General features: G+C 40.0%; 2 protein-coding genes across 2 annotated transcripts; both read right to left on the bottom strand.

The window, feature by feature from the left end:
- Positions 1-691: 691 nt before the first annotated feature.
- Positions 692-9,174, bottom strand: LOC133632650 (zinc finger protein 771-like). Its single transcript, XM_062025204.1, has 2 exons — positions 8,748-9,174; positions 692-3,514 (listed from the first exon to the last, which is right to left on the bottom strand). Exons 1-2 carry the CDS (start codon positions 8,929-8,931, stop codon positions 2,139-2,141), a joined length of 1,560 nt encoding a protein of 519 aa, XP_061881188.1. The 5' UTR covers positions 8,932-9,174; the 3' UTR covers positions 692-2,138.
- Positions 9,175-11,742: 2,568 nt separating this feature from the next.
- LOC133632651 (zinc finger protein 771-like) lies at positions 11,743-24,021 on the bottom strand. Its single transcript, XM_062025206.1, has 2 exons — positions 23,593-24,021; positions 11,743-13,722 (listed from the first exon to the last, which is right to left on the bottom strand). The coding sequence occupies exons 1-2, from the start codon at positions 23,774-23,776 to the stop codon at positions 12,347-12,349; spliced, it is 1,560 nt and encodes a 519-aa protein (XP_061881190.1). The 5' UTR covers positions 23,777-24,021; the 3' UTR covers positions 11,743-12,346.
- Between the last annotated feature and the right edge of the window lie 992 nt (positions 24,022-25,013).

The raw sequence follows: 25,013 nt of genomic DNA, 5'->3' as shown, positions 1-25,013 counted from the left end.
CGTTCAAAAGTTTGGGGTCACATTAAAATGTCCTTATTTTTCAATGAAGATAACTTTAAACTAGTCTTAACTTTAAAGAAATACACTCTATACATTGCTAATGTGGTAAATGACTATTCTAGCTGCAAATGTCTGGTTTTTGGTGCAATATCTACATAGGTGTATAGAGGCCCATTTCCAGCAACTATCACTCCAGTGTTCTAATGGTACAATGTGTTTGCTCATTGGCTCAGAAGGCTAATTGATGATTAGAAAACCCTTGTGCAATCATGTTCACACATCTGAAAACAGTTTAGCTCGTTACAGAAGCTACAAAACTTCCTTTGAGCAGATTGAGTTTCTGGAGCATCACATTTGTGGGTTCAATTAAACGCTCAAAATGGCCAGAAAAAGAGAACTTTCATCTGAAACGCGACAGTCTATTCTTGTTCTTAGAAATGAAGGCTATTCCACAAGATTGTTTGGGTGACCCCAAACTTTTGAACGGTAGTGTATATTATATACCTGTATATATATATGTGTGTATATAAAGGTATATACAGTATAGGCGTAATATGATCAAACTTTTTTGTCTTTGTCCAAAGTCTAGCAGCCACATTTTGTACCAACTGCATTCCTTTATTGCTGGACATGGAGTGACCAGAATACAAGACGTCACAGTAAACAAGACGAGAAGTAAAAAAATGCATGTATAATGATCTTGGCGTTATTGGTTGGCAAAATGGGACATATTTGAGCAATATTAGGGAGATGTAGGCAAATTATGTGGTTGCTGTGCTAATACAAAAAGTCCACAAAAATAAGGTGTAAAAAACCCAATACATAAAATACATTGAGAGCACAGAGCTGATGCAACCAGCTACCATTTCAGCAGCGCCGTTTCTACATACAGCTACAAAAGTCAAACCCAAAAATGAGCAATAAATAATATAAATGTTGCACATACGATTGCATCACGGAAACAAACCAAAAGACCATTTCAACATCCACACACACCACAGTGGCCTCAAGCCTTCGGCCGCCAGATTTGGAGGTGGGCAGCACGGCCACAGACAGGAACAGATAGCTGACTCCGTCCCAGGCTGCCCACTAGCCAATGTTGCCATCTGTCAATATCAACTATCAACACTTGTGTATTAGAGTATTTTCACCCATCACAGTTGACGTTATTTAGGGATAAAAAACATTTAGTTGTCTGTGTGGAATGGATACAAATTATTTCAAAGATACAAAACTTCATGGAGATATTTATTTTTTCAAATTTGTATATGTCTTTAGAATAGATTCTAGTTAAGTGTTGAAGTCTGCTATAATATTTAATATGTTAAGTTTTACTAAAAAACATCAGCTTCAAATATAATTCATCGGCCTCCTTCACTGCTAATAATTGGAATCACATGTCTTTTACATCACATGACACCCATTTTTTACAATATTTGATGAGACTATTATAAACTGCTGTTATAGAACAGTATCAAGGTCAGTTTAAGGTCAAATTTGAGGAAAAACTGGTGTTTAAACAGCGATATAATGTTTAAATAAATGTAATATTTTAGAGACTTTCCAGTCTGTATATAAGGTGAACCACAGTAGAGTCAGCACTTACAAAGATAGTAAATTATCTCAGGTTGGGTGTTGATCCTCAAAAAGTGTCAGTCTTGGTTCTACTGGATCTTAGTCCCGCCTTTGATCCAGTAGATCACCTCATTCTTTGAAATAGACTCAAACACCTGCTGGTACTGTTCACAAGTGGTTCACTTCCTATCACTCAGACACAATATTCTTGCTAAGTATGGATACAAGCACATCACATGTGGTGTCTCTCAAGGATCTATGTTAGGTCCTCTTGTTTTTAATATTTACATGCTTCCACTTGGCAGTGTCATCATGGGACACGTAATTAATTTCCACAGTCAAACGAAAGCTTCCGCTTGCACCTTTTCAAGGACAATTGTACATAAATATACATACATACATACATACACATACAAGCAGTGGTCTAGCAAATCTAATCGATAAATGTTAAAATCATATTAACAAGATTGTGTTCCCTACACAATGATGTCACACATGTCACATGTGCTGATGTTAGAAAGTCAAAGTTAAAGTTTTGACAGTTTATTTCAAATCCTGCATCTTCATTTGCTGCTGCTGTTCTCACCAGCACACGTGTGTTTCTTAAACTGGTACTTATATGAGAATTTTTCATCACACACACTGCAACTCAACACTTTCTCTCCGGTGTGTGTTCTCGTGTGTGTCATTAAATTTCCTTTCTGAGTGAATCTCTTATTACAAACTAAACACATGAAGGGTTTGTCTCCGGTGTGCGTTCTCATGTGTAATTTCAGATCGCTGTTTTGTATAAAACCTTTGCCGCAGACCGAACATTTGAAAGGTTTGTTTCCGGCGTGGATTTTTGTGTGTAATTTCAAATCGAATTTCCGCACGAAACCTTTCCCACAAACCGAACAGATGAAAGGTTTTTCCCCAGTGTGCATTCTCATGTGTCCCGTCAAGTGTTGCTTGAGAGGGAATCTTTTATTACAAACTGAACACAGGAATGGTTTTTCTCCAGTGTGCATTCTCATGTGTACTTTCAAATGTTGCTTTAGAGGGAATCTTTTACTACAAACTGAGCACAGGAATGGTTTTTCTCCCGTGTGTATTCTTGTGTGTATTTTCAAACTTGCCTTTCGTGAGAAGCTTTTACTGCAAACTGAGCACCTGAATGGTTTTTCTCCAGTGTGCGTTCTCGTGTGTGTTTTCAGATGACCACGGTGATTAAACGTTTTGTCACAGTAAGAGCACTTCAAGTGTTTGTTGTCAGAGTGACATGTCATGTCAGCTTTAGAGTCTTCATCATCAGTGTCATCATCTTCTTCATCATCAGTATCAAGAGAGTGTGACGTTATGTCGTCACTATCTGATAGTGGAGCGAAGAGCTTGTCTGCTTGTGATCCTCCACAGTGGTCTCCATCAGCTTCTGTTGTCATGTGTGGAGTTGGAGGCTCCGCCTCTCCCTTCTCCTCACCTTCACCCTCATCATCTTCACTCTTCACAATGACAACGGTCAATGGCATCTTGGTGACATCAACCTCCTCCAGTCCTTCAAGATGCTCTTCGTCTTGACTCATGCTGTGTTCCTCCTCTTCTTTATTTTGAGGGGGTTTGTGGCTCATCCTCTTAATTTTTAAGGTAGATGGGCTGTGACTTTTTGTCTTTGACATAGGGGAATCTGGCACCTCATCTTCCTCCTCTTTAATGTGAGGGTGCTGTGGCTCATCATCTTCTTCTTTAATTTGCTGGGATTGTGGCTCCTCCCCTTCTCCCTTAATATGCTGGGGCATTGGCTCCTCATCTTCCTCTTTAATGTGAATGAGGTGTGGCTCCTCAATGTCCTCTTTAAGTTGTGGGTACTCCTCATCCTCCTTAGTTTGCGCTGGCTGTGCCTCTTCCTGCTCCATCCTGGAAGACCACTCCTGCTGCTCAGGAAGATTTTCTTCAAAGCCGTCTACCGGAGACAAGAAAAAAAACAAACGCTTTAGAAAAGTCCAGCTTTAGTCAATTGAATAAGACCTTGTCCTTCACCAGTACATGTTCTGATAATGTGTTGTCATGAAAAAAGACGACATAACCTTAGCAGTAAAGCCTTACATACAAAGAAGACAGCTGCGTGTACACCCCAAGGACACAACAGAACAGGACAAAAATAAATCAGACATGATTTACGAAATCCCCCTGCAAATCTTGCAAGAAATCAACTGTGGGAGAAACAAAGGAACATTCAAGAGAAAAAAGAAAGCAGAACAACCAAAAACAAAAATCAAATAAGGAAACCCTCAAAAGGGACACGAAGGAGCCATTTTTGCTAAGTTTGGGCTTATTTAAATTTGCTTTGGTTTGGTGAGCTATATTCCCTTTGACCTTTTTGAAGAGCATGGGTGCCCACACCTTTTTTTGCAGGCGAGCTACTTTTCAATGGACCAAGTGGAGGGGATCTACCTCATTCATATTTATCATTTATATTGATTTATTTATGAAAGAGAGGTTTTTGTTAACAAGTTAAAGGTGTTTAATGATAATACAAGCATGTTTACCATTCCTTTATTTCATGAAGACAAGAATATAAGTTGGTGTATGACCTGATTCTAATGACTTGCATTGATTGGAATCAGACAGTAGTGATGATAACGTCCACATTTTCAAAGGAAGGAGAAAAAAAGTCCTCCTTTCCGTCCAATACCACTTGAAAGTGGTTGCTTTTTGCCATCTTATTTGTCCAGCTTCCATACTCCTTTTTATACGCTCTTTCAAACGTTCTTGTAATCTGACAATATTTTCGGTATATTAGATGAGTTAGTGGTCAGGGGTCAGGTGACCCTTCTGAAGAAGACTGCAGATGACAGTCAAAACATGTCAGGTAAAGATTCCATCTAATCACACAAACTATTCTCCCCTCTCCTCTCAGACAGGAGACTACGGTCCATCCAGACCCACACCTCCCGCCACCTGAACAGTTTTTCCCCCTCGGCCATCAGGCACATGAACAATAACAAGATCTGATAGCTCAGTTACAGCTCATGTTATTCTATTCTGTGTTATATGTTGCACGATTGCACCAAGTAGAATTCCTAGTTTGTGAACCCGTTCTCAAACACTGGCAATAAAAACTATTGTGATTGTGATTCTAATATACCGAAAATATTGTCTGATTACAAGAACATTTGAAAGAGGATATGAATAAGAAGGCATAATGAACTTTTTTGAGCATCCTTTTTATACACTTTACAAGAAACACATTGGCGGCAAACTCCGTAGCTTGCTAGCTTGTGGGCGCTAGCTTTCTGAGACTCTTATTTTGTCAGCGCAGGCAGGATAAAGCAGCGCTTTTATTGTGCGGTCAGTCTTTAGAGTTTTGACAGCAGGTACGGCGCGGAAGTCTGTTGAAATAAAAAGTGTTTCTCGCCTTCCTGTCGGTCGTTTTTTCTTAATAATGATCTGGCAGCAGCCAGCGTCATCTCACAAGACCCTCGGGTGCCGTGAATGTCAATCAAGTGACGAAAGTGACGTCTTGGTGAAGATTGATGATCGATCATTTTTAGGTCTATTTTTTTTATGCCTGGCTGGCGATCCACCGGCCGCTAGCTCGCCATCCACGTAATGGGCACCCCTGGTTTAGAAGAACACTGGAAACATTACATAACTGCTGTTGTATGCTCTTATCATTAATCACACTTCCATAGTCAGTCAGAGGCCAAGAGTAGGGTTGCAAAGGGGTGAAAGGTTTTTGGTAAATTTCTGGAAATTTACCACGGGAAGTTAAGCTCGGGAAGTTTGGAAATATTGACAATTTTTGGATTATTCAAAGTTGGACACCGTCCATTGGAATTAATGGGAATATATGGGAATGAATGGGGAATTACAATAATGATATATTATTGGGCACTTGTCTATATGCTGCTGCATCTTTGTGGCATTTTTGACGTAGCTCTTTGCACAGTATTTGCAAATGTACACAGCCTTTCCGCCTACATTGGTTGGGGTGAAATGTCTCCACACTTAAGATGGTGTACGTGGCATTATTCTGTTTGTATTTATTCATTCTTGTAAAACACTAATGCAACGCCACACACAGATATAAATAGTCAGCTAAACAATTGGAGTAGTCTTTAAAAATATTTTACTGATGGACAAATGAATAGAAATAGGCTACATTTGATTTTGGCTTATTACGATCATAAAAAAAATATAAAAATGATTAACATGCATGCAAACATCCGAGCCTTTCATATGATATCAAGAGTCTTCAGATTTGACAACAGAGATACCAGAGCAAGATCTGACAAGCTTGCCCCCATCAGGGATGTCTGGGACAGATGGGTGCAGCTCCTTCCACTGATGTTCAACCCAGGGCCAGAGGTGACAGTGGATGAACGTCTTGTCCCTTTCCCAGGAAAATGCCCCTTCCGACAATACATACCCAGTAAGCCAGGGAAGTACGGCTTAAAAATCTGGGCAGCCTGTGATGCAAAAACCAGCTATGCCTGGAATCTACAGATTTACACAGGCAAAGCTACTAGTGGCATCCCTGAGAAAAACCAAGGAAAATGTGTGGTCCTTGATATAACTACTGGACTGCAGGGTCACAATATCACTTGTGACAATTTCTTTACCAGCTATGACCTTGGACAAGAACTTCTCAGGAGGAAACTTACCATGGTGGGCACAGTGAAGAAAAATAAACCTGAGCTGCCTGCTGAAATCTTGCAGGTGAAGGACAAGGCTCCGCTTTTCTCAAAGTTTGCTTTTACAGACACCACCACTGTTGTCTCTATTGTCCCCCCAAAAAAACGGAATGTGATACTAATGTCTATTCTTCACAAAGATGCAGCTGTGTCATCAGGAAGTGACAAAAAGCCCACAATTATCCTCGACTATAACAAAAACAAAGGAGAAGTGGACAACCTGACTGCCACTTACACTTGCCAGCGAATGACTAGGAGATGGCCAATGGTTGTGTTTTACAACATCCTCGATATGTCTGCATGTAATACATTTGTGTTGTTGACCCACATCCACCAAGGGTGGACCTCAACCAAAAAAAACAAGCGGAGAATGTTTCATGAGGAGCTGGGAAATTCCCTTGTCAAGCCACACATTGAGCAAAGGGTATGGGTGCCCCGAGACCCAGACACTGCAGCCTTGGTCAGACAGCTGCAGAGCTCGCCTAGCACTCCGTCCACTTCATCAGCACCACAAAGAGCATCCGCGCCAGCATCCTCCTCAGCCAGCTCTGCCTCAACACCAACTAGAACAGCCATTGCCACAACCCCACTCAGGCCACCTGATTCTAAAAGAAAGAGGTGCCAGGTCTGCCCAAGCAGTAAGGACAGAAAGACAAACGTATTGTGCTTCAACTGCAAGAAATATCTCTGCAAAGAACACACTAAAAGTGTCACTTTTTGCCACACATGCATCTAAACTCACACACATACACATGCAAGTTCTTGCACACAGAGACTTTTACTCTGATTTTGTTTTTTATTAGTTTTGCAACTAGTAATTTATTTCTATTGGTTTGATTTGCTTGATTGGTTGTTTGACCTTGCAAATCTATATTTTGTGTTATGACTTGTTCTGCTTTTCATTTTGTGTTTGTATTAAAGTTCTGTTCCTGAAAAAAATACTTTTTAGCCTATTTCTTGAAGTAAATATATATGGGTCGAAATTGACCCGTAACACCATAGATGTTACTATAGTTAAAATTATTCAAATGAAAAAATAAATAAAACACATTTATTCAAGAGATGTGTTCTAATACCCCTCAGTAATAGTCAGGTAACACAACAACCTTTTATTTATTAATACGATTCTCTTGAGGTTCATTTTACCATTTTTTAAATTGATATCGAGGGATATACTGACAAAAAAAAGGCCCAATGGCTCACAACAAAAATATTAAAACTAAAGATGTCCGATAATGGCTTTTTTGCCGATATCCCGATATTGTCCAACTCTTAATTACCGATTCCGATATCAACCGATACCGATATATACAGCCGTGGAATGAACACATTATTATGCCTAATTTTGTTGTGATGCCCCGCTGGATGCATTAAACAATGTAACAAGGTATTCCAAAATAAATCAACTCAAGTTATGGAAAAAAAGGCCAACATGGCACTGCCATATTTATTACTGAAGTCACAAAGTGCATTATTTTTTTAACATGCCTCAAAACAGCAGCTTGGAATTTGGAACATGCTCTCCCTGAGAGAGCATGAGGAGGTAGAGGTGGGCGGCGTTGGGGTTTTGGGTAGGGGGTAGCGGGGGGTGTATATTGTAGCGTCCCGGAAGAGTTAGTGCTGCAAGGGGTTCTGGGTATTTGTTCTGTTGTGTTTATGTTGTGTTACGGTGCGGATGTTCTCCCGAAATGTGTTTGTCATTCTTGTTTGGTGTGGGTTCACAGTGTGGCGCATCTTTGTAACAGTGTTAAAGTTGTTTATACGACCACCCTCAGTGTGACCTGTATGGCTGTTGACCAAGTATGCCTTGCATTCACTTGTGTGTGTGAAAAGCCGTAGATATTGTGTAACTGTGCCGGCACGCAAAGGCAGTGCCTTTAAGGTTTATTGGCGCTCTGTACTTCTCTCTACGTCCGTGTACACAGTGGCGTTTTAAAAAGTCATAAATGTTACTTTTTGAAACAGATACCGATAATTTTGAAACCGATACCGATAATTTTGAAACCGATACCGATAATTTCCGATATTACATTTTAAAGCATTTATCGGCCGATAATAATCAGCAGCCCGATATTATCGGACATCTCTAATTAAAACCAATATTTTCATGGATAAGGAAGCCTAACAAGGTAACCAAGAGATGAGATACAAGTTGGACGATAGATAATTGTTTTTAGTGTATTTTACAGCTGATTTAAGACATGGGTCAAAACCGACCCGTTGATTGATTGAGACTTTTATTAGTAGGTTGCACAGTGAAGTACATATTCCGTATAAATGACCACTAAATGGTAACACCCGAATAAGTTTTTCAACTTGTTTAAGTCGGGGTCCACTTAAATTGATTCATGATACAGATATATACTATCATAACATAAGAGATGGTAACATAAAGCTAACCGAGGCCTCAGAGATTTTACCACGCGAGGACTGCAGTCGACACATCTCTGCTAACAAATATAAAGTTAGTAAACATGTGAGAGTAAGAAGTAAACAAACCTGTTCTCGGCAGCTTCTTGAAAACAGCGTCCAGTAGTTGACGTTGTCGCTCCTTCTCCTCTTTTGTTCGGGAAAGTTCATCTTCGTACTCTGCTATCGTTCTTTCCAACACTACAAATATTTCTTCCACAGCCTCATTTAGTCGCTGATTCACCAACACTCTCAACATTTGTACATTACACATTTTCTCTGATTAGCGATGTGTTGACAACTTCCGCGGCTAGCACGCTAAGCTAACTAGTGAGCTAAGCTAACTAGTGAGCTAAGCTAGCCTGAAAAGCTTCAGTTCACCGAGGCGAGTTTATCCTGACACGAAAAAATTTACAAAATGTAGTTAGTCGTGCGATAAACAAATAAGTAGAAAGCTATAAATGCAGGAATGACCACAAACATAGAGACCACACTATGTTGCTCGTCTCTACACCAGTGCTCCGTCTACCGGAAGCGGCTCAGTAGGCGCATGCGCAAGGACGACGGACTTCTGTTTAGTGTTTGGCGTTCTTAATGGTGCATTACCGCCACCTACTGCTCCGGAGTGTGGGTCAGACACGACAATCTCATCCCCAGTGCACAAACACCTGAAACAATATGTCAATAAAACGAAACAACTCAACTGTTACAGGCATAGACAGGGCCAGCTATGTTTGGGGGTCCTGTATGTAATAATGAGAGAGGTCGGTTTTTTTCTTTCAAATATCTGCAACAAACATGGCATCACACTCAAGAAAAAACACAAGTTTACGATCTAATCCCCAGTGCACAACAACTTGAAACAATGTCAAAATAATATAAATAATTAAACAATTCTTCACCCAGTCCTCCAGACTGCGACCTCTCCAGAAATGATCCCTGACCACCTGGTGTCCTCTGGGTCAAAACAGAGAAGCAGCAGGTCAACTGGTCTAAACAGGATCCATGTATGCACAAGCTAGAGTATAGAAGTGAGTTTTAAGACGGGACTTGATTGCTTCTACTGAGCGAACGTCTCAAACTATTGGTGGTAGAACATTCCAGAGTTTTGGAGCCCCAATAGAAAACACTGCATAGCCTTCAGGCTTTTTTGAGGAGCTCAGAGGGTCACTAATAAGCCCACGTTTTTGGAACTTAAATTTCCGTACCGAATATTAGGTACAATACAATCAGCAAGATGGCACTAAACCCTTTAGTTATCCATCCATCCATTTTCTACCGCTTATTCCCTTTGGGGTCGCAGGAGCCTATCTCAGCTACAATCGGGCGGAAGGCGGGGTACCCTTTAGTTTTATATATATATATATACATATACACACGTTAGGTCAGGAAAAAACACAGAGGCTATGTCATCCCTACAAGCCTGTTTTGCAGGTTTCCCTGCAGGGATGATATAGCCTCTTGTGGTATTATCCGCTCTACCCCGGTATTGAGCACTGTATAATGGATAAACCACAGAAACCTCGACACACATATATATATATATACACTACCGTTCAAAAGTTTGGGGTCACATTAAAATGTCCTTATTTTTCAATGAAGATAACTTTAAACTAGTCTTAACTTTAAAGAAATACACTCTATACATTGCTAATGTGGTAAATGACTATTCTAGCTGCAAATGTCTGGTTTTTGGTGCAATATCTACATAGGTGTATAGAGGCCCATTTCCAGCAACTATCACTCCAGTGTTCTAATGGTACAATGTGTTTGCTCGTTGGCTCAGAAGGCTAATTGATGATTAGAAAACCCTTGTGCAATCATGTTCACACATCTGAAAACAGTTTAGCTCGTTACAGAAGCTACAAAACTTCCTTTGAGCAGATTGAGTTTCTGGCGCATCACATTTGTGGGGTCAATTAAACGCTCAAAATGGCCAGAAAAAGATAACTTTCATCTGAAACGCGACAGTCTATTCTTGTTCTTAGAAATGAAGGCTATTCCACAAAATTGTTTGGGTGACCCCAAACTTTTGAACGGTAGTGTATATATACGGTATATATATGTGTGTGTATATAAAGGTATATACAGTATAGGCGTAATATGATCAAACTTTTTTGTCCTTGTCCAAAGTCTAGCAGCCACATTTTGTACCAACTGCATTCCTTTATTGCTGGACATGGAGGGACCAGAATATAAGACGTCACAGTAAACAAGACGAGAAGTAAAAAAATGCATGTATAATGATCTCGGCGTTATTGGTTGGCAAAATGGGACATATTTGAGCAATATTAGGGAGATGTAGGCAAATTATGTGGTTGCTGTGCTAATACAAAAAGTCCACAAAAAATAAGGTGTAAAAAACCCAATACATAAAATACATTGAGAGCACAGAGCTGATGCAACCAGCTACCATTTCAGCAGCGTCGTTTCTACATACAGCTACAAAAGTCAAACCCAAAAATGAGCAATAAATAATATAAATGTTGCACATACGATTGCATCACGGAAACAAACCAAAAGACCATTTCAACATCCACACACACCACAGTGGCCTCAAGCCATCGGCCGCCAGATTTGGAGGTGGGCAGCACGGCCACAGACAGGAACAGATTGCTGACTCCGTCCCAGGCTGCCCACTAGCCAATGTTGCCATCTGTCAATATCAACTATCAACACTTGTGTATTGGAGTATTTTCACCCATCACAGTTGACGTTATTCAGGGATAAAAAAACATTTCATTGTCTGCGTGGAATGGATACAAATTATTTCATAGATACAAAACTTCATGGAGATATTTATTTATTCAAATTTGTATACGTCTTTAGAATAGATTCCAGTTAAGTGTTGAAGTCTGCTATAATATTTAATATGTTAAGTTTTACTAAAAAACATCAGCTTCAAACATAATTCATCGGCCTCCTTCACTGCTAATAATTGGTATCACATGTCTTTTACATCACATGACACCCATTTTTTAAAATATTTGATGACACTATTATAAACTGCTGTTATAGAACAGTATCAAGGTCAGTTTAAGGTCAAATTTGAGGAAAAACTGGTGTTTAAAAAGCGATATAATGTTTAAATAATTGTAATATTTTAGAGACTTTCCAGTCTGTATATAAGGTGAACCACAGTAGAGTCAGCACTTACAAAGATAGTAAATTATCTCAGGTTGGGTGTTGATCCTCAAAAAGTGTCAGTCTTGGTTCTACTGAAACTTAGTCCCGCCTTTGATCCAGTAGATCACCTCATTCTTTGAAATAGACTCAAACACCTGCTGGTACTGTTCACAAGTGGTTCACTTCCTATCACTCAGACACAATATTCTTGCTAAGTATGGATACAAGCACATCACATGTGGTGTCTCTCAAGGATCTATGTTAGGTCCTCTTGTTTTTAATATTTACATGCTTCCACTTGGCAGTGTCATCATGGGACACGTAATTAATTTCCACAGTCAAACGAAAGCTTCCGCTTGCACATTTTCAAGGACAATTGTACATAAATATACATACATACATACATACACATACAAGCAGTGGTCTAGCAAATCTAATCGATAAATGTTAAAATCATATTAACAAGATTGTGTTCCGCACACAATGATGTCACACATGTCACATGTGCTGATGTTAGAAAGTCAAAGTTAAAGTTTTGACAGCTTATTTCAAATCCTGCATCTTCATTTGCTGCTGCTGTTCTCACCAGCACACGTGTGTTTCTTAAACTGGTACTTATATGAGAATTTTTCATCACACACACTGCAACTCAACACTTTCTCTCCGGTATGTGTTCTTGTGTGTGTCATCAAATTTCCTTTCTGAGTGAATCTCTTATTACAAACTAAACACATGAAGGGTTTGTCTCCGGTGTGCGTTCTCATGTGTAATTTCAGATCGCTGTTTTGTATAAAACCTTTGCCGCAGACCGAACATTTGAAAGGTTTGTTTCCGGCGTGGATTTTTGTGTGTAATTTCAAATCGAATTTCCGCACGAAACCTTTCCCACAAACCGAACAGATGAAAGGTTTTTCCCCAGCGTGCATTCTCATGTGTTCCGTCATGTGTTGCTTGAGTCGGAATCTTTTATTACAAACTGAACACAGGAATGGTTTTTCTCCAGTGTGCATTCTCATGTGTACTTTCAAACGTTGCTTTAGAGGGAATCTTTTACTACAAACTGAGCAGCGGAATGGTCTTTCTCCTGTGTGTATTCTTGTGTGTATTTTCAAACTTGCCTTTCGTGAGAAGCTTTTACTGCAAACTGAGCACCTGAATGGTTTTTCTCCAGTGTGCGTTCTCGTGTGTGTTTTCAGATGACCACGGTGATTAAACGTTTTGTCACAGTAAGAGCACTTCAAGTGTTTGTTGTCAGAGTGACATGTCATGTCAGCTTTAGAGTCTTCATCATCAGTGTCATCATCTTCTTCATCATCAGTGTCAGGAGAGTGTGACGTTATGTCGTCACTATCTGATAGTGGAGCGAAGAGCTTGTCTGCTTGTGATCCTCCACAGTGGTCTCCATCAGCTTCTGTTGTCATGTGTGGAGTTGGAGGCTCCGCCTCTCCCTTCTCCTCACCTTCACCCTCATCATCTTCACTCTTCACAATGACAACGGTCAATGGCATCTTGGTGACATCAACCTCCTCCAGTCCTTCAAGATGCTCCTCGTCTTGACTCATGCTGTGTTCCTCCTCTTCTTTATTTTGAGGGGGTTTGTGGCTCATCCTCTTAATTTTTAAGGTAGACGGGCTGTGACTTTTTCTCTTTGACATAGGGGAATCTGGCACCTCATCTTCCTCCTCTTTAATGTGAGGGTGCTGTGGCTCCTCATCTTCTTCTTTAATTTGCTGGGATTGTGGCTCCTCCCCTTCTCCCTTAATATGCTGGGGCAGTGGCTCCTCATCTTCCTCTTTAATGTGAATGAGGTGTGGCTCCTCAATGTCCTCTTTAAGTTGTGGGTACTCCTCATCCTCCTTAGTTTGCGCTGGCTGTGCCTCTTCCTGCTCCATCCTGGAATACCACTCCTGCTGCTCAGGAAGATTTTCTTCAAAGCCGTCTACCGGAGAAAAGAAAACAAACAAACGCTTTAGAAAAGTCCAGCTTTAGTCAATCGAATAAGACCTTGTCCTTCACCAGTACATGTTCTGATAATGTGTTGTCATGAAAAAAGACAAAATAACCTTAGCAGTAAAGCCTTACATACAAAGAAGACAGCTGCGTGTACACCCCAGGGACACAACAGAACAGGACAAAAATAAATCAAACGTGATTTACGAAATCCCCTTGCAAATCTTGCAAGAAATCAACTGTGGGAGAAACACAAAGGAACATTCAAGAGAAAAATGAAAGCAGAACAACCAAAATCAAAAAGCAAATAAGGAAACCCTCAAAAGGGACACTAATGTTGGGCTTATTTAAAGGCCTACTGAAAGCCACTACTACCGACCACGCAGTCTGATAGTTTATATATCAATGATGAAATCTTAACATTGCAATACATGCCAATACGGCATGTGTTGGCAACTTATAAAGTGCAATTTTAAATTTCCCGTGAAACTTCCGGTTGAAAATGTCTATGTATGATGACATATGTGCGTGACGTCGATGGTTGAAACGGAAGTATTGGGACACATTGTATCCCAATACAAACAGCTCTGTTTTCATCGCAAAATTCCACAGTATTCCGGACATCTGTGTTGGTGAATCTTTTGCAATTTGTTTAATGAACAATGGAGACTGCAAGAAGAAAGCTGTAGGTGGGATTGGTGTATTAGCGGCTGGCTGCAGCAACACAACCAGGAGGACTTTGACTTGGATAGCAGACGCGCTATCCGATGCTAGCCGCCGATCGCATCGATGATCGGGTGAAGTCCTTCGTCGCGCCGTCGATCGCTGGAACGCAGGTGAGCACGGGTGTTGATGAGCAGATGAGGGCTGGCGTAGGTGGAGCGCTAATGTTTTTATCATAGCTCTGACGAGGTCCCGTAGCTAAGTTAGCTTCAATGGCGTCGTTAGCAACAGCCTTGCTAGGCTTCGACAGGCGGCACAGCATTAACCGTGTAGTTACAGGTCCTGTGTTTGGTTCAGTGTCTCCTGATAGTAGTATTGTTGATCTTCTGTCTATCCTTCCAGTCAGGGGCTTATTTCTTTTGTTTCTATCTGCAGTTAAGCACGATGCTATCACGTTAGCTCCGTAGCTAAAGTGCTTCACCGATGTATTGTCGTGGAGATAAAAGTCACTGTGAATGTCCATTTCGCGTTCTTGACTCTCATTTTCAAGAGGATATAGTATCCGAGGTGGTTTAAAATACAAATCTGTGATCCACAATAGAAAAAGGAGAACGTGTGGAATCCAATGAGCCCTTTTACCTAAGTTACGGTCAGAGCGAAAAAGATACGTCCTGCACTGCACTCTAGTCCTTCACTCTCACGATCCTCATCCACGTATCTTTCATCCTCGCTCAAATTAATGGGGTAATCGTCGCTTTCTCGGTTCGAATCGCTCTCGCTGCTGGTGTAAACAATGGGGAAATGTGAGGAGTCCTTCAACCTGCGACGTCACGCTACTTCCGGTACAGGCAAGGCTTTTTTTATCAGCGACCAAAAGTTGCAAACTTTATCGTCGATGTTCTTTACTAAATCCTTTCAGCAAAAATATGGCGATATCGCAAAATGATCAAGTATGACACATAGAATGGATCTGCTATCCCCGTTTAAATAAAAAAAAATTCATTTCAGTAGGCCTTTAAATTTGCTTTGGTTTGGTGAGCTATATTCCTTTTGACCAATATGAAGAGCAGGGGTGCCCACACCTTTTTTGCAGGTGAGCTACTTTTCAATGGACCAAGTGGAGGGGATCTACCTGATTCATATTTATCATTTATATTGATTTATTTATGAAAGAGAGGTTTTTGTTAACAAGTTAAAGGTGTTTAATGATAATACAAGCCTGTTTACCATTCCTTTCTTTCATGAAGACAAGAATATAAGTTGGTTTATGACCTGATTCTGATTACTTGCATTGATTGGAATCAGACAGTAGTGATGATAACGTCCACATTTTCAAATGGAGGAGAAAAAAAGTCCTCCTTTTTGTCTAATACCACATGAAAGTGGTTGCTTTTTGCCATCTTATTTGTCCAGCTTCCATACTCCTTTTTATACACTCTTTCAAACGTTCTTGTAATCAGACAATATTTTCGGTATACTAGATGAGTTAGTGGTCAGGGGTCAGGTGACCCTTCTGAAGAAGACTGCAGATGACAGTCAAAACATGTCAGGTAAAGATTCCATCTAATCACTCAAACTATTCTCCCCTCTCCTCTCAGGCAGGAGACTACGGTCCATCCAGACCCACACCTCCCGCCACCTGAACAGTTTTTCCCCCTCGGCCATCAGGCACATGAACAATAACAAGATCTGATAGCTCAGTTACAGCTCATGTTATTCTATTCTGTGTTATATGTGTTTTATGTTGCACGATTGCACCAAGTAAAATTCCTAGTTTGTGAACCCGTTCTCAAACACTGGCAATAAAAACTATTGTGATTCTGATTCTAATATACCGAAAATATTGTCTGATTACAAGAACATTTGAAAGAGGATATGAATAAGAAGGCATAATGAACTTTTTTGAGCATCCTTTTTATACACTTTACAAGAAACACATTGGCGGCAAACTCCGTAGCTTGCTAGCTTGTGGGCGCTAGTTTTCTGAGACTCTTATTTTGTCAGCGCAGGCAGGATAAAGCAGCGCTTTTATTGTGCGGTCAGTCTTTAGAGTTTTGACAGCAGGTACGGCGCGGAAGTCTGTTGAAATAAAAAGTGTTTCTCGCCTTCCTGTCGGTCGTTTTTTCTTAATAATGATCTGGCAGCAGCCAGCGTCATCTCACAAGACCCTCGGGTGCCGTGAATGTCAATCAAGTGACGAAAGTGACGTCTTGGTGAAGATTGATGATCGATCATTTTTAGGTCTATTTTTTTTATGCCTGGCTGGCGATCCACCGGCCGCTAGCTCGCCATCCACGTAATGGGCACCCCTGGTTTAGAAGAACACTGGAAACATTACATAACTGCTGTTGTATGCTATTATCATTAATCACACTTCCATAGTCAGTCAGAGGCCAAGAGTAGGGTTGCAAAGGGGTGAAAGGTTTTCGGTAAATTTCTGGAAATTTACCACGGGAAGTTAAGCTCGGGAAGTTTGGAAATATTGACATTTTGGGATTATTCAAAGTTGGACACCGTCCATTGGAATTAATGGGAATATATGGGAATGAATGGGGAATTACAATAATGATATATTATTGGGCACTTGTCTATATGCTGCTGCATCTTTGTGGCATTTTTGACGTAGCTCTTTGCACAGTATTTGCAAATGTACACAGCCTTTCCGCCTACATTGGTTGGGGTGAAATGTCTCCACACATCAGATGGTGTACGTGGCATTATTCTGTTTGTATTTATTTATTCTTGTAAAACACTAATACAACGCCACACACTGATATAAATAGTCAGCTAAACAATTGGAGTAGTCTTTAAAAATATTTTACTGATGGACAAATGAATAGAAATAGGCTACATTTGATTTTGGCTTATTACGATCATAAAAAAAATATAAAAATGATTAACATGCATGCAAACATCCGAGCCTGTAATAGTGAAATGTTTAAAGTCAGAACAAGACCACATCTAGTAGAAGTTTGGGATCTTACCATGGTCGCTACTTTTTATTTAACGCCTCGCTGGTAAACCAAATCAATTATCAGCAATCACTGAGTACTTGTTCCTGATGGATTGTGGTTCGCGCCTCGCGTGGCAGATGTCCGACATCAGTGTGTGAATGTGTGTGTGTGTGCGTGTGTGCGTGTGTGCGTGTGTGCGTGTGTGCGTGTGTGTGTGTGTGTGTGTGTGTGTGTGTGTGTGTGTGTGTGTGTGTGTGTGTGTGTGTCAAAACAATTTACCATTTTATCCAATTAACTCAACGAACAAAGTCCAACATTTTCGCGTTAACTTAAAGGCCTACTGAAATTATTATTTTTAATTTAAACGGGAATAGCAGATCCATTCTATGTGTCATACTTGATCATTTCGCGATATTGCCATATTTTTGCTGAAAGGATTTAGTAGAGAAAATCGACGATAAAGTTCGCAACTTTTGCTCGCTGATAAAAAAAGCCTTGCCTGTACCGGAAGGAGCGTGACGTCACAAGCGGTAGTGCTGCTCACAATTCCCCGTTGTTTACAATGGAGCGAGAGAGATTCGGACCGAGAAAGTGACAATTACCCCATTAATTTGAGTGAGGATGAAAGATTTGTAGATGAGGAACGTTACAGTGAAGGACTTGAGAGGCAGTGATGGACGTATCTTTTTTCGCTCTGACCGTAACTTAGGTACAAGCTGGCTCATTGGATTCCACACTCTCTCCTTTTTCTATTGTGGATCACGGATTTGTATTTTAAACCATCTCAGATACTATATCCTCTTGAAAATGAGAGTCGAGAACGCGAAATGGACATTCACAGTGACTGAACATGTAAATACACGATTAATAATTCAGCTTTGCGAAGCTAAAAAAACAGAAGCTAACCTAGCTACGTAGCCAACGTGATAGCAGCAGTCTCAAATGCAGATATAAACTAAATTTAAAAAAAACCTGACTGGATGGATAGACAGAAGATCAATAATACTATTAAACCATGAACATGTAAATACACGATTAATAATATTCCGCTTGGCGAAGCTAAAAAAACAGAAGCTAACCTAGCTGCGTAGCCAACGCGATAGCGTCAGTCTCAAATGCAGATAGAAACTAAATTTAAAAAAACCCTGACTGGATGGATAGACAGAAGATCAATAATACTATTAAACCATGAACATGTAAATACACGATTAATAATATTCCGCTTGGCGAAGCTAAAAAAACAGAAGCTAACCTAGCTGCGTAGCTAACTTAGATGCGGCGGCGGGCGTTGTACGCCTTTGACGACACCCCGGCCGCCATCAGAGTCGGCAAGAAACATATATTTCCCCAAAGTTACGTACGTCACATGCACATATCGACACGCACGTACGGGCAAGCGATCAAATGTTTGGAAGCCAAAGCTAGACTCACCGTAGTGCGTCTGTTATCCTGCTCAAAACACAACACAACCTCCTGGTGTTGGTGTTGCCGATCGCACCTACAACTTTCTTATTTGCAGTCTCCATTGTCCATTAAACAAATTGCTCAATCGCTTTATTAACAAGCGGTAACTGGTTGTAGTTCAAAAAGTAACGCACACACATACACGAGCTGCTGTTAGCCAAAAGTCACGCTCACACACACTCAAGTTCTCCGCCAACTCACTCGCGCATGCGCGTTCCCCAAACCCTTAAAGACACAGTACACTAATGCAAATATCACAGATATTACAGTATTGTACTTAGCCGCTAAGACACCGATCGATCCCACCTACAACGTTCTTCTTTGCAGTCTCCATTGTTCATTAAACAAATTGCAAAAGATTCACCAACACAGATGTCCAGAATACTGTGGAATTTTGTCGAAGAAAACAAGAGGCTTTTCTAGCGAGTCCGATGGGGTCCAACCACTTCCGTTGCTTTTGTGACGTCACGCGCATAAATCATATCCAAAGGAGTTTTTCAACCGGAAGTGTGGCGGGAATTTTAAAATTGCACTTTATAAATTAACCCGGCCGTATTGGCATGTGTTGCAATGTTAAAATTTCATCATTGATAAATAAACTATCAGACTGCGTGGTTGGTAGTAGTGGGTTTCAGTAGGCCTTTAACTACGGACAGAGTCACACAATTGGCCGATAACACAGAATGCACCGTTTGATGCAGAATATCAGAGAAATTGACATACAGTCGTGGTCAAAAGTTGACATACCCTTGTAAAGAACATAATGTCATGGCTGTCTTGAGTTTCCAATCATTTCTACAACTCTTATTTTTTTGTGATAGAGTGATTGGAGCACATATTTGTTGGTCACAAAAAACATTCATGAAGTTTGGTTCTTTTATGAATTTATCATGGGTCTATTGAAAATGTGAGCAAATCTGCTGGGTCAAAAGTATACATACAGCAACATACATGATACATTTTGGGGATGTAGAAAAGTTACAATCAAATCAAATGAGCTTCATGGCAAAGCCTCTTAACTTCATGTGAGTGATTATGATTGACGACAGCTGTTGACTTCTCTGAGCCCATTTAAATAGGACTCATGTGATGCAGTCATTAGACTAGGTTACAAATGTGACAATGGGAAAGTCAAAGGAACTCAGCACAGATCTGAAAAAAGGAATCATAGACTTGAACAAGTCAGGAAAGTCACTTGGAGCCATTTCAAAGCAGCTTAAGGTCCCAAGTGCAACTGTACATACAATTGTTGGTAAGTATAAAGTGCATGGCACAGTTTTGTCACTGCCACGATCAGGAAGAAAACGCAAGCTATCACCTGCTGCGGAGAGAAAATTAGGTCAGGATAATTAAGAGTCAAGTGAGAACCACCAAAAAGCAGGTCTGCAATGAATTGGAAGCTGCTGGAACACAGGTGTTGGTGTCCACAGTCAAGCGTGTTTTGCATCGCCATGGACTGAGAGGCTACCATGCAAGAAGGAAGCCCTTGCTCCAGAAGCGACACCTTAAGGCGTGTCTAAAGTTTGCTGCTGATCACATGGACAAAGATAAAACCTTCTGGAAGAAAGTTCTGTGGTCAGATGAAACAAAAACTGAGCTGTTTGGCCACAATACCCAGAAATATGTTTGGAGGAGAAAAGGTGAGACCTTTACTCCCAGGAACACCAAACCTACCGTCAAGCATGGTGGTGGTAGTATTATGCTCTGGGCCTGTTTTGCTGCCAATGGAACTGGTGCTTTACAGAGAGTAAATGGGACAATGAAAAAGGAGGACTACCTCCAAATTCTTCAGGACAACCTAAAACCATCAGCCCCGAGGTTGGGTCTTGGGCGCAGTTGGGTGTTCCAACAGGACAATGACCCCAAACACACGTCAAAAGTGGTAAAGGAATGGCTAAATCAGGCTAGAATTAAGGTTTTAGAATGGCCTTCCCAAAGTCCTGATTTAAATGTGTGGACAATGCTGAAGAAACAAGTCATTGTCAGAAAACTAACACATTTAGCTGAACTGCACTAATTTTGTCAAGAGAAGTGGTCAAAAATTCAAGCAGAAGCTTGTGGATGGCTACCAAAAGCGCCTTATTGCAGTGAAACTTGCCAAGGGACATGTAACCAAATATTAACATTGCTGTATGTATACTTTTGACCCAGCAGTTTTTCTAACATTTTCAGTAGACCCATAATAAATTCATAAAAGAACCAAACTTCATGAATGTTTTTTGTGACCAACAAGTATGTGCTCCAATGACTCCATCACAAAAAAATAAGAGTTGTAGAAATTATTGGAAACTCAAGACAGCCATGACATTATGTTCTTTACAAGTGTATGTAAACTTTTGACCATGACTGTAAAAATGTGAGTGAAGTGCTGTCATTGTGAGGAACGGGAAAAGGAAATGTCCGGCCGGTGTCGCTCATTCATCCCCAAAACACCCTTGAAACCGCTATTAAAATAGGAAGCTAAAGCTAGCAAGAATAATCCATACACCCACAACACATCTCATCTGCTTGTGTAGTTGTGAACGGCATCATGGATGTAAGAACAATGTACAAACAGGACAGAAATTGACGCTCGTTTTAAAAAACAAAACAAGTAAACAGCCTCAAGTCTTCTCTAAACTCGTCAAGCTCTTTCACAATAACGGTCTCACTGCGCTAACAAAATACCGTTTTCAAAAAAGTATCCTACTAATAATGTACTTGGAGCACTTGTAGATACATTTGCAAAAAATAGCACCAATAAAGAGGATTTTTGTAAAAAATAGCACCAATAAAGAGGATTTTTGTGTTTTATAAAATTGTATTTATGACACAAAAAGAACACACTCTATGGTGGTAAAATACATGTAAAAGGTTAAGAAAAAAACAGCGTTTTATTTTATTGCAATTTAATTTATTGTTGTTATTACTATTCATTTACTTGTTTATCCGTTACTAATTTATATCCGTTGTCCTTTTAAGTTATATTTAAAGTTGAGGTATGGTGGTGCAATCAATACTCATGTTTTCAAATGGATGAATAATCCTGTTAATAATCGCAATTTCACAATCAATCAAAAATAATGGTGATTTTTTTTTTTCTGCCATTTTATTCCAGCCCTGAAATCCCCATCAGTCGGCATCCCAGTGAGAGCAGACATTGTACAGTAAGTGATTGTTTTAATATGTGGGTTTAGTGGTTTGTTTTTCTTGTTCAGTACATAGCAATACCGCTACTTGCTAGAGCTGTGTATTACACAGCTTCTAAAACTTGTAGCTCATCCTCTGTATATTCAGGCTCAAAAATATTTGGTTCTGGGTCATCATTTTGAAATAGCAAATGTTTTGATGTGTCCGTCAAACTAGCTTAAAAAGAGCAAAATATATAAGTATGACATGTTATGAATATGCCTGTTACTACATTATATACTTTATATACACGCTTACAGTGTGTGTATAAAAAATAATTAGTTTTTCTTCTTAATTTTTTTTCTTCAATTAATCGATTAGTTTGAAGATTGAATTTGTTTTTGTAACAAATTGCTCTTAAGTGTCAAGGTGCAACAATTATTTCAGATTAATTCCTCAAACATTGCCTAACATTTTTTTAAAGCAACAAATCCAGTCGTGAAACTTCCTCGCTCCTAAATATTCCGAAGTCAACTGTCGGCTTTATTATAAGAAAATGGAAGAGTTTGGGAACAACAGCAACTCAGCCACCAAGTGGTAGGCCACGTAAACTAACAGAGAGGGGGCAGCGGATGCTGAAGCGCATAGTGCAAAGACTTTCTGCAGTTGCTACAGAGCTCCAAACTTCATGTGACCTTCCAATTAGCCCACGTACAGTACGCAGAGAGCTTCATGGAATGGGTTTCCATGGCCGAGCAGCTGCATCTAAGCCATACATCACCAAGTCCAATGCAACGCGTGGGATGCAGTGGTGTAAAGCATGTCGCCACTGGACTCTAGAGCAATGGAGACACCTCCTCTGGAGTGACGAATCACGCTTTTCCATCCGGCAGTCTGATGGACCAGTCTGGGTTTGGAGGTTGCCAGGAGAACGGTACATTTCGGACTGCAGTGTGAAATTTGGTGGAGGAGGAATTATGGTGTGGGGTTGTTTTTCAGGAGTTGGGCTTGGCCCCTTATTTCCAGTGAAAGGAACTTTGAACGCTCCAGGACACCAAAACATTTTGGACAATTCCATGCTCCCAACCTTGTGGGCCCCTTCCTCTTCCAACATGACTGTGCACCAGTGCACAAAGCAAGGTCCATAAAGACATGGATGACAGAGTCTGGTGTGGATGAACTTGACTGGCCTGCACAGAGTCCTGACCTGAACCCGATAGAACACCTTTGCGATGAATTAGAACGGAGACTGAGAGGCAGGCCTTCTCCACCAACACCAGTGTGTGACCTCACAAATGCGTTTTTGGAAGAATGGTGGAAAATTCCTACAAACACACTCCGCAACCTCGTGGACAGCCTTCCCAGAAGAGTTGAAGCAGTAATAGCTGCAAAAGGTGGACCCACATCATATTGAACCCTATGGGTTAGGATTGGGATGGCACTTCAAGTTCATATGTGAGTCAAGGCAGGTGGCCAAGTACTTTTGGCAATATAGTCTATTTGACGCCTCTGAAGTGTGTATAAATACAAATTGAATGCAATTTCCACATCTTACTTACACATCTTGACAATGCTCCTCCGCCCAGTAAAGTTATTCTAAGTGGGGTTTTTTTCGTGTTGATGATGAAATATAAAGTTAGTTAACATGTGAGAGTAAGAAGTAAACAAACCTGTCCTCGGCAGCTTCTTGAAAACAGCGTCCAGTAGTTGACGTAGTCGCTCGTTCTCATCTTTTGTTCGGGAAAGTTCCCTCTCGTACTCTGCTACCGTTCTTTCTAACACTGCACATATTTCTTCAGCAGCCGCCTTTAGTCGCTGATTCACCAACACTCTCAACATTTGTACTTTACACATTTTCTCCGCTTTAGCTCTCTTTGTTAGCAGTTAGCATGCTAAGCTAACGGGCGAGCTAAGCTAGCCGGAGAGGCCTCGAAGTTCACCGGGACGAGTCGAGTTTATCCCGACGCGAAACATTGATAAAGTGTAGTATGTCGAAGACAAACAATAAGTATAACATCTAGAAATGCAAGAATTACCGCGAACTTAAATGCCACACTGCGATGTTGCTCGTCTCTACACGAACGGTAGACCTACCAGAAGTCTTCTTCTTCGTTTTTGTTTTACGGCGGTTGAAAACTAAGCTAACGCATTACCGCCACCCTCTGGATTGATTGATTGAGAAGTTTATTGACATCTGTACAGACTGTACAATGCATATGTTCCTTCTTGACTGTACTTAAATGTATAAGAGACTGTATTTATATTATTCACATGTGAATAATGCTGTATAATAGACTGTATTTATATTATTCACATGTGAATAATGCTGTATGATAGATTGTATTTATATTAATCACATGTGAATAATGCTGTATAATAGACTGTATTTATATTATTCACATGTGAATAATGCTGTATAATAGATTGTATTTACATTATATACATGTGAATAATGCTGTATAATACACTGTATTTATATTATTCACATGTAAAAAATACCTAAGTGTTTATTGTTCACTGTGAGCGAACTGCGGTGCTGAATTACCCCCAGGCATCAATAAAGTACTTTCTATTGTATTCTATTCTTAAAATAATTGAATCCATGTAATGCCTTAAAAATGCAAATGGATGGCACAAAAAGCCAAAAGGCCTGTTTCCATTGTGGTCCATTAAATATTCATCACATTTGATACATTCAATAATAAAATATATATAACCTGTAACATGTATATAAAAAAATATGTTAAAAAATGGATGGTGTGGGGTGGGGGGGGGGGTATATACACTATGTACATGACACTATGTACATGTTGACACCAAGAGTGTGCAAAACAGAATGATAAAATATATATACACTATAAACACATATAAATATATATAGACTATAACCACATATAGATATATATACACTATAACGACATATACCTACATATATATACACTATAACCACATATAAATATATATACACTATAACCACATATAGATATAAATACACTATAACCACATATAAATATATATACACTATAACCACATATAGATATATATACACTATAACCACATATAGATATACATATATACACTATAACCACAT

Source organism: Entelurus aequoreus, linkage group LG17 (assembly GCF_033978785.1).
Source record: "Entelurus aequoreus isolate RoL-2023_Sb linkage group LG17, RoL_Eaeq_v1.1, whole genome shotgun sequence".
NCBI lineage: Eukaryota > Metazoa > Chordata > Actinopteri > Syngnathiformes > Syngnathidae > Entelurus > Entelurus aequoreus.
The sequence above is the reverse complement of the archived record's forward strand: the minus strand, read 5'-3'. Positions and strand labels throughout refer to the sequence as shown.

Bases quoted from the DNA above. Each gene is read 5' to 3' on its own strand.
- LOC133632650 (XM_062025204.1), bottom strand. From the start codon at position 8,931: ATGTGTAATGTACAAATGTTGAGAGTGTTGGTGAATCAGCGACTAAAT. The intron at 3,515-8,747 runs GTTTGTTTACTT...TGTCTCCGGTAG, and splicing joins CAAGAAGCTGCCGAGAACAG to ACGGCTTTGAAGAAAATCTT.
- LOC133632651 (XM_062025206.1), bottom strand. From the start codon at position 23,776: ATGTGTAAAGTACAAATGTTGAGAGTGTTGGTGAATCAGCGACTAAAG. The intron at 13,723-23,592 runs GTTTGTTTACTT...TTTCTCCGGTAG, and splicing joins CAAGAAGCTGCCGAGGACAG to ACGGCTTTGAAGAAAATCTT.